The 8,848-nt window shown below is 35.2% G+C and overlaps 1 protein-coding gene across 1 annotated transcript; it reads left to right on the top strand.

Moving 5' to 3' along the window:
* The first annotated feature begins 430 nt into the window (after positions 1-430).
* Positions 431-7,449, top strand: LOC127123682 (protein MAIN-LIKE 1). The gene is made up of 7 exons (XM_051053884.1): positions 431-479; positions 3,106-3,162; positions 3,414-3,583; positions 3,669-4,343; positions 4,440-4,640; positions 4,755-4,763; positions 7,198-7,449. The coding sequence occupies exons 1-7, from the start codon at positions 431-433 to the stop codon at positions 7,447-7,449; spliced, it is 1,413 nt and encodes a 470-aa protein (XP_050909841.1).
* Positions 7,450-8,848: the final 1,399 nt, after the last annotated feature.

The following is an 8,848-nucleotide window of genomic DNA, read 5'->3' as shown; positions in this document are numbered from 1 at the left end:
GGAAAGTCAACCATTTCCAAATTAAGTAACTTTTCCAATTCCTGATTAAATGACAAATCCATGATCCAACCTTGATCAAATTTCACATGTAGGCTCCCCTAGGAATGAATTTTGAGATTCCAATCTCAAAAAGTCAGGAATTGACTTTTCTGGCCCCACAGTTGACTTTTCCCAAACTGTCTGATTCCCGATTCCAGTGATCAAATGAAACACTCCTGGCTCAAATTAAAAATTGATTTTTTGTATGTAGACACTTGTGGACATATGGAGGGCCATGGAATAAAGTTTCACCCAAAGAATCAGAAATAAACTGATTTTACACCAAACCCTAATTTTAGGGCTAAATTGATCGGGAACTGATTGCATTGCTTGCCAATGGATCTTTCTGAGATAATTGTGAGTCTTCCTAGGCCAAGATGCCTCTCCAACTATGACATGGATGAGCTCATCTACTTACAACCAAACATTGCCTGTTGCAGGTAACCATGAAACCCTAATTTCCTGATTAAATCCAGATGAACACTCTGATAGCTCTGAATCCTTCACCGATGAACTGAGGACCATAATAAGATACCTGGAGCCCCCTGAGACCCTTGAGACTTGTATACTTAGAGAATGAAGTCCAATTCTCAATCTTGATTTGTGTGGGCTCCTTCTGTTAAGGAGTGATCAATCAAAACCTGATTTCCAAGTCACTAATGCAGTATGCAATGAGTATGACCTAGTATGATGCCAATGAAGTGTGAAAGATAATCCCATGCTTCCAGGAAAAAAATGTAGGGTAAATTTTGGGGTATTACAAGTTATATGAACCCTAGTTATCAATCTCTATTATCACGTATCGCTCACTGACATCGCTTATGTCTAAACAATGGTGAGGATTCTACCGTATTGTTTAATCGATGATTTCTCATCCTATTAATCAGTACGGTAGCATTAAGAATTGATACAAAAGTAAATATCAAATCCAAATCTATGTCTAGAATTTAGTGTTGATAAATTATATTCTTAAGTAGGGATTTGAAAAATGTTTCTCAACAGCGATTCAATTCCATAAATTAACATGTAAATAAAGAAAACATCAATATTGATTCATAATTGGTTCATACCACCTTAATCAGATGAAATATAATGATTACGATTAACTACGTCTAATCCCAGCAAGGAAATAGTTAGCTACTCATGGTAGCTTGATACAAGTGAGAAGAGATGAGATGAACTGACATCAATCTTGATCTCTCAATGATTTTTGCATATCCACCTTCGATTTCTTCAACCATTACCTTCTCCTCACAAGTACTGATGGAGTTTCTCTCACTGAAGTGAAAACAGATCAAAAAGTCCCCTGGAATTAAGTTTAGAGTTGTATTTATACTATTTTTTCATTTTCACTGGCGTTATGCCCCATATAGTTGTTCTATGTGCCACACATTTCTTCACCTCGAAGAAATTTTCCACATCAGCCTCTAAAACCGCCTTCTTGCGCTATGCCCCAGGAAGTTGGACTACGCGCGCTTGCGCTATGCCCAGGATGGCTGCATTATGCGCCACAACACTATGCCCCAAGAAGTTGGGTTATGCACCGCAGCTCATGAAGACTTGGAGAATTTTTCTTCTTTTGCGCTACCAGCGTGCTACTAGCGCACATCTCTGGATTTTCTTCATTTCCTCGCACTACAAGTGCGCAGTAAGCCTGAGTTTATGGACTTTTTCTTTTCTTTGCTTGCTAACTTGTCTTGACTTCCAAATTTTGCTTTCCACTCCATTGATTTACATCAATACCTACAAAATGTGCCATAATTAGATATATTATTCACAAACCAAATGATACTCCTTTAAAACTCAAATTGGCACTTCAGTTGGAGTTTTGAAATGAAAAACTTGTGAAACAATTCGATAAGTGTCAATGTTCAATGTGAACTTTTACTATATTTTGGAACATACAGCACACTTCAGAGATTTTGATTTCATCAATCATGAGTGTTGGCACTCCTTTGACACCATCTTCAAATATGATATCCTCTATGTTCTTAGACTTAGATGAGGACTGAGAGATCCATATATAACAATTATGTTTGGATCTTGATCCTTTCATTAACACCTTTTGATCTTTGTTAGAGATAACACATTCATACTTGTTGATGCTAACATTCATACCTTGATCATATAATTGACTAACGTCAACCAAGTTAGAAGTTAAACCTTCTATCGATAACACATTATCAAGATAAGGAAAACTTGGACTAACAAGTTTGCATATGTCATTTATTTTTTCTCTAGGTCCATCACCAAAGGTGATACAACTGTTTGAGTGGGACTTCAAATATGCAAGATAGCTCTTTTCACAAGTCATGTACCTTGAGCATCCAATATCAAAATATTAATCCTTTCTTGATGACACTCTGAGGGAGGTATGATCAATAAGACAAGTGACAAATTCCTTAATCTTCTACACGTTCTTAACTTGAGTTCTCTTCCCTTTCTTCCTTTTAGACCTTGACTGATTATAAGAGTGAGGATATCCATACATTATCTATTGCGTCACTACCATGGATAGTACAAAGTAATTAAAAGTATCGTGAGGTCTGAAAAATTTAAATTTTATTGTTTGATAAATATATAAATATAATCATTTATACAAGCCCTTAAATAATTATTTTATATAGAATTGAAGGAATTTAAACTTTCTTGCAAGAATATTGGTTTTTATTGAATAAATAGTTCTATAAATTATTGTGAATCAAGCAAAATATGACACATATGACAATTAAGTTGTGTTTTTTTTGTAATTACTTCTTTCATCTAATAGTAAGTGCCAATTTTATAATATTATTTATTTCTTTAAATATCCATGGTTTATTATTTTTTATTTTTTTAAAGTGTGAAACTCAATGAAACCGAGGGAGAAGATTTGAAACTTTTTGAGCATATCCTTTATTTAGTTTCGATGCGGTTATCCTTGTATATGACAAATATTTGAAAATTTTACCCTATACCCCTACAATTGTACCCATACCCCTACATTTTAATTTTTTTGACCAAAATACCCTCATATAAATAGGGTATATTTTCCGTTTCAAATTTTTTTTACCATTTTCGTTGAAGACTTCCGGAGAAGAAATTTTTTTGACGTTTTTGCATTGTATACCGGAACACTTAAGAGTAAGTCTTCCGGTTTGAAAAGTGTATACCGGAACACTTCTCTAAAGTGTTCCGGTTTGTTGTTTTTATGGACACTGAACCGGAAGTCTTCTAGAAAGTCTTCCGGTTTGTATACTTGTATACCGGAACACTTTCTTCAAGACTTCCGGTTTGGATGATGTATACCGGAACTCTTCTTTGAAGTGTTCCGGTACGTAATTTTTTTTTTTTTTTTTTAATTTTAATTATTTTTTTTAACATTATTTTTGCAGTGGTTCGAAGAAGAGGTGCAGATGGCCGGATTCCAGTCCGCACGTTAGACCGGGGTGCATCTTCATCTGCAGCTGCAGCTGAGCCGACTGGATATCCAGGAGGGCCGTACGATACATCTCTTTTGGTGAAGTACGAGCATCATGTTGCTCGACATATATGGTTCGGTGAGGTAAGTAAACGGACTATATTTGAAAATGAATAATAGTTGAATATTTTATAATTTGTTTTCTAATATGTGTTTTAATTGTTTTTAGGAAAGAGGACCAAAGAAAGAGTTGAAGGTTGCCGGACATGGACTGAAGTTGAATTCTAGGGTTCCATTGGCTCTTCCACCACAGATGGAGAGTTGGGTATCTAGATCCGGTTTAGCTTCACTGCAGAGAACGAGTCTGAACAAGATAGACACAAATCTTGTCTCTGCATTTATGGAAAGATGGCATCTAGAGACATCTTCATTTCACATGCCGTTTGATGAAATGAGCATTACTTTAGATGATGTCGCATGTCTACTTCACTTGCCCATTAGGGGTATCTTTTGGAGTCCTCAGGATGTGACTGAAGAGTTAGCTGTTGAACTTGCTGTTGACTACCTAGGAGTGTCACAGAGTCAGGCACAGTCACATGTTCGGAGCTGCAGGGGGTCGTATTACAAGTTGGAGTGGTTATATGATATATTCGTACATCATAGGGCTGCTTCCAACTGGGCATATGCGACTAGAGCATATCTATTGATGTTGGTGGGTTCCACCATATTTGCTGATAAGACCTTTACACTTGTAGAGGCACGATACCTCCTCCTGTTTAGGGACTTGGATGGATGTTCAGGATATAGTTGGGGAGCAGCTGCACTAGTTACCCTCTACCGATATCTTGGAGATGCATCCATGTACAGTTGCAAACAGCTAGGTGGATATCCTACTCTCCTACAGGTATATAATTTAATTTTGTTAATTAAGTGTTGGATTCATTTTATAAAATATTGTAACTTAATTTGTTTTATTTATTATGTTTTTATTTTGTAACAGTGTTGGATTCACGAGTATTTTCCAACTGTTGGAAAAAGAGGGGAGAATTGGAATCCTGCTGGAAACTGTGGTCTTCCCCGAGCGATGAGATGGTCGTATAGACAGGGAGTCCTGAAGGTCGATGATTTACGACCTATTTTGGACGAGCTGACACCTACCGACGTCATCTGGCGACCATTTGAGGATCATAGAGCATGGCGTGTATTTTTGCAATTTTCAACAGAATGGTAAAAATGAAATGGTAAATTGGTTAAAACCAATTAAGGGTAAAATGGGAATTTTTAAATTTTTGTAAGGGTATGGGATTAATTGTAGGGGTACAAGGTAAAATTTTCCAAATATTTGAATATATTCTTGATTCAGTCCAAATACATAATGGTTACATAATCTATTCATTTGACATACCATGAATTATTGGTAACATTGCCACCCATCTCATTAATATTTAGTATAGAAATAATATATTTTTTTTTGATGAAATTTGATTTATCATATTAATGGATTTATAAATCTGATGTGTGAAATTCAATTATATGCTTTAGGAACTGATAATCTCATGATGTATATGTCCACATTTTCGCATAAAATACATTAATTCGTTTTGATGTTTATTCAATGTAGAGAGAGTAATAAAAGTGAATAACACTCCTCTTGAATGAATCTTCCCTATATTATGATCAAATACGTTTATCATCCAAAAATTAGAACAGATATCACTCCATCTCTTTTTTTATAGATTAAGAAACTTGATAAATGAAAGATGTAAAATAATAGTTTTATTAAAATAATAGTTTTATTAAAATAATGTTATCAAATATTTCCCTCAGTCAAAAATATTTATAAAATTAGATTAATCAAATAGATAATGTATTTAGTGTTATAACATATTAATGTAAATAATTTACACTCATTTATCTTAATTAACAAATATATTAATTGAACTACCTCAATCATCCTATTGATTTAAGAGTGATGTATATATTAATTTAATTTTAATATGTAATTAGTCCTTTAAATATATCACTTTTAATTTTGGTGTCTAAATTATTATTTTTTGTTTAGGATATTTTTTATTTTGTTTTTGATTATAGTACATACATTTTTGTAAAATATAAAATGTTTGTAATTATCATGTCATTAATATTGAATAATTAAAATCAAATATTCTATATATTATAATAATCAAATTTAATATAAATCAATTTTACAAGAATTAAAATAAAAAACAAAACAAAGATTAAAATCAAAATAAAATATATTTGCAAGAATCAAGAACTAAAATTAACTACAGGACCAAAACCTGAAAAACAACATATTTGCAAAAATCAATTATATATTTAATTCTATTTACTATATAATGCAATTAAAAATGTATATTACATTGAAATTTGAAAATATTTTTTTTTCTATACAAATGTGTCTGTCTCTCTTTAGAATACATTGAATAATAGAGACCTCAATGAGGTAGGCAAAGGCGACGACGGCTTCTCATCTCTGCCTCTTTCAAAATCTTTCTCGTCCACTGCCTCATTATGTAGAGAAATATTTAATAAAAATACAAATGCATGACAATCCTTACTAATTAAAGATTGTATGAAGATTGAACGAGACTTTAGAGTTTGTTGTGAGGTTGAAAATTACCTCATTTCGGAGTAAGCATCTCTATATATTTGTATTTCTTGTATTTGAATTAGGTTATCCTCTTAATCATGATGACGAGATATTTATATTTGCATTGGGCATGGATCCAAGGCCTTCTTGAAAATAGAAACCATTCAAGGAATATGCAGTTATCTCCTGATATTCAAAGTAGCATGATCCACCTCTCCCATGATTTCTTCTGTGTCGTTATAGGATGAGGACATGCCACTCATCTATTCTCACGTCAGGAGACTTATCTTGGAGGATGATGGATATCCAATAAAAAGGCGACACATCTAATAAATAGGCGCTTGATCTTATAAAGGGTGATTATGAACCCCTACGTCGCCTCCTAAGACCTTCACATGTATATACTGATACACATTTCCTTAAGCACGAGGGTTTGGAAAAGGGCGAAGTGATCTATTTTATTCTTCATATCCAGACATTATATGGGAATCGTAAGCGAGACATTTTTCAAGTTGAACTCTTCATACAAAGCGTTAGTGGTATCCCCCATACGAGATACTAGTTTGGTCCCTCAAGTGAGACACTAGTCGAGCCCCTCAGGCGAGACACTAGTTGAGCCCCTTAGACAAGATACTAGTTGAGTCCCTTAGGCAAGAGGCATGCATTCCATGCGTGGGTAAGTCTTAACACATATCTAGGTGTCAAGACTGTGAGTCATACGTAACTTGGAAAATCCCAAAATGCATGTTGGAGGGAGAAGCGTGTGAGGCATTTAATTCAATAAATGATTACTTAACCTTGGGACGCCCAATTGACCTTATTTCTTGGCACGTGTTGAAACATGCATAACCTTTCAAGTCTGATGGGAAACCTAGGGGGCCTTGATTACCCCTAGCTTTCCTCTCATATTTAAAGGGATGAACCCCAACTCTTTTACTTTTCCATACATTTTCTTACTAAAGTTTTCAAAATGCTTCTTCTGCCTTCAACAATCTTTGCATCTCCACGGGCTCAAGCCTATACCCTAAACATGTACATATTTGATACTCATTTTTACAATTTTTATGGCATTTATAGGGATTTAGATGTGAATGGAAATCTTATAGAACCCTTAACTCGGGACAAACACATATCTCTATGGAACTAGTGTCATAGAAATGATAGGTGTCCTGGCGGGACTATACATTGTATATTAGTGGAACTAGGCATGCTTGATGGTTGTGAGAATTCTCTTAATTCTGATAATGATAGTTATTGTGGTAGTGATAGTGACTCCTCTTTTCCTTATGTTTTATCAGGAAACATGAAGATTATGGCCACCTTCGACACTGAGCCCAATGATGTTAGGGAAGTTAGGTCCATCTACACAATTGAGGACCAAGTGACCTCCCTTCAGTGACAACTTACCTTCACCTATTTCGATGAAGAAGATATTATTATGGAGGCATGCTCTTTGGAGGAGAGGAATAACATGGTTGTCTCTGAATCCTCTTTCACTAATTCCTTTTACTTCTACTTACCCGCCGCTCGTGAGGTTGGAGTTCGCCTCCCTTTCTTCTTCTTTATGGTGGAGGTTATCAAGATTTTACACGTGGCCCCACCCAAATCACACCCAATAGATGAAGCTGGATTATGGAATTTAAGATTACATGTCGATGGTTAGAGACTTACCAGAACATCGAGATATTTTTCACTTTTTATGACACCAAAGTGTTTGTTTTTTGGGGTTGGGTAACCCTAGCCAGATTGCCTAGAAGAGCCTTATTCAAACCCCATTTCAACCACTTCAAATGTTGGAAGCACAAATTTGTGAGGACGAGGGGACATGATAGTTTCTCTTCAGTTACTACTAGGGAAAATGACGCCCCTAGATTTTCCCTCTCCAGGACGAATTATCTCGTGACGATCATCAGGTACTACTATACTTGCCTAATTGCTGATGAGGCTGAGGTGGTCTGATGACAGACCGTCATTCCATGTATTTAGTCAAAGAATCTAAGAAAAACAAGTGAAAATCGAGCAAATATGAAGAAAAATGACTAAAGAATGAGAGAAAAATAACTAAGTGTGGAAATTGTGGACTTAGCGAAAATTTGAGTGAAAAGGGACCAAAATCGTGCAGCCACTGGAATAATCACGTGCACCATCCCGCAGCATCGTGCACATGATAGGGTATTTAAAGCTAGATTGCATGCGCGATACAGGCTATCACACGTGCGGTGGTGACTTTTCTGGGCTTTTTCTTACGCGTTGTGATCCACTCTAGCGCCTTTAAAATGGGATTTTATGCACTTTCACAAGGGTTACGAAATTGGGAGATTAAAGCACGAATTTTAGGGTACAAATGGAAATATTTAGAGCATTTGAAGTCATTGGAGGCCATCTCTTCAAAGGGCTTCTCATGTTAGTTTTATCTATCAATTGTGGTATTGTTAATTGCATTATGAGTAGTTAAACTCCTCTAGGTTAGATTGTGTTATGATGAACCTATTTTTATATTGTTGGATTCTATGTTGATTTGACCATTGTATGAACCTTTTGATCTATAATGTCATTCAATTGCTTATTTTTCTGAATGCTTTTCATGTGAGATACTGTTTTAATCTGATTTTGGGCACATAGGGAATATTAATCATTAGTCTATGTGTTAGACCTAGGAAAATTGTTGTACTTACGCTGGTTGAATAGGGATATGAGACCACAAGTAATGGAAAAGAGATTTGGCGTTCTATACATCGCCTAACCTTATTTACGTTGGATGACTAAGGATAGAAAGCTCCTAGTAATGGTTAGTGAGT

This window comes from Lathyrus oleraceus, chromosome 2 (genome assembly GCF_024323335.1).
Source record: "Lathyrus oleraceus cultivar Zhongwan6 chromosome 2, CAAS_Psat_ZW6_1.0, whole genome shotgun sequence".
NCBI lineage: Eukaryota > Viridiplantae > Streptophyta > Magnoliopsida > Fabales > Fabaceae > Lathyrus > Lathyrus oleraceus.
Note: the sequence above shows the minus strand (reverse complement) of the source record. Positions and strands in the feature narration are given on the sequence as shown.

Excerpts from the sequence above, each read along its gene's own strand:
- LOC127123682 (XM_051053884.1), top strand. The coding sequence starts at position 431 with ATGACATGGATGAGCTCATCTACTTACAACCAAACATTGCCTGTTGCA. Across the intron at positions 480-3,105 it reads CCAAACATTGCCTGTTGCAG|ACTTCCGGAGAAGAAATTTT; the intron begins GTAACCATGAAA and ends TTTTCGTTGAAG. Across the intron at positions 4,344-4,439 it reads GATATCCTACTCTCCTACAG|TGTTGGATTCACGAGTATTT; the intron begins GTATATAATTTA and ends ATTTTGTAACAG.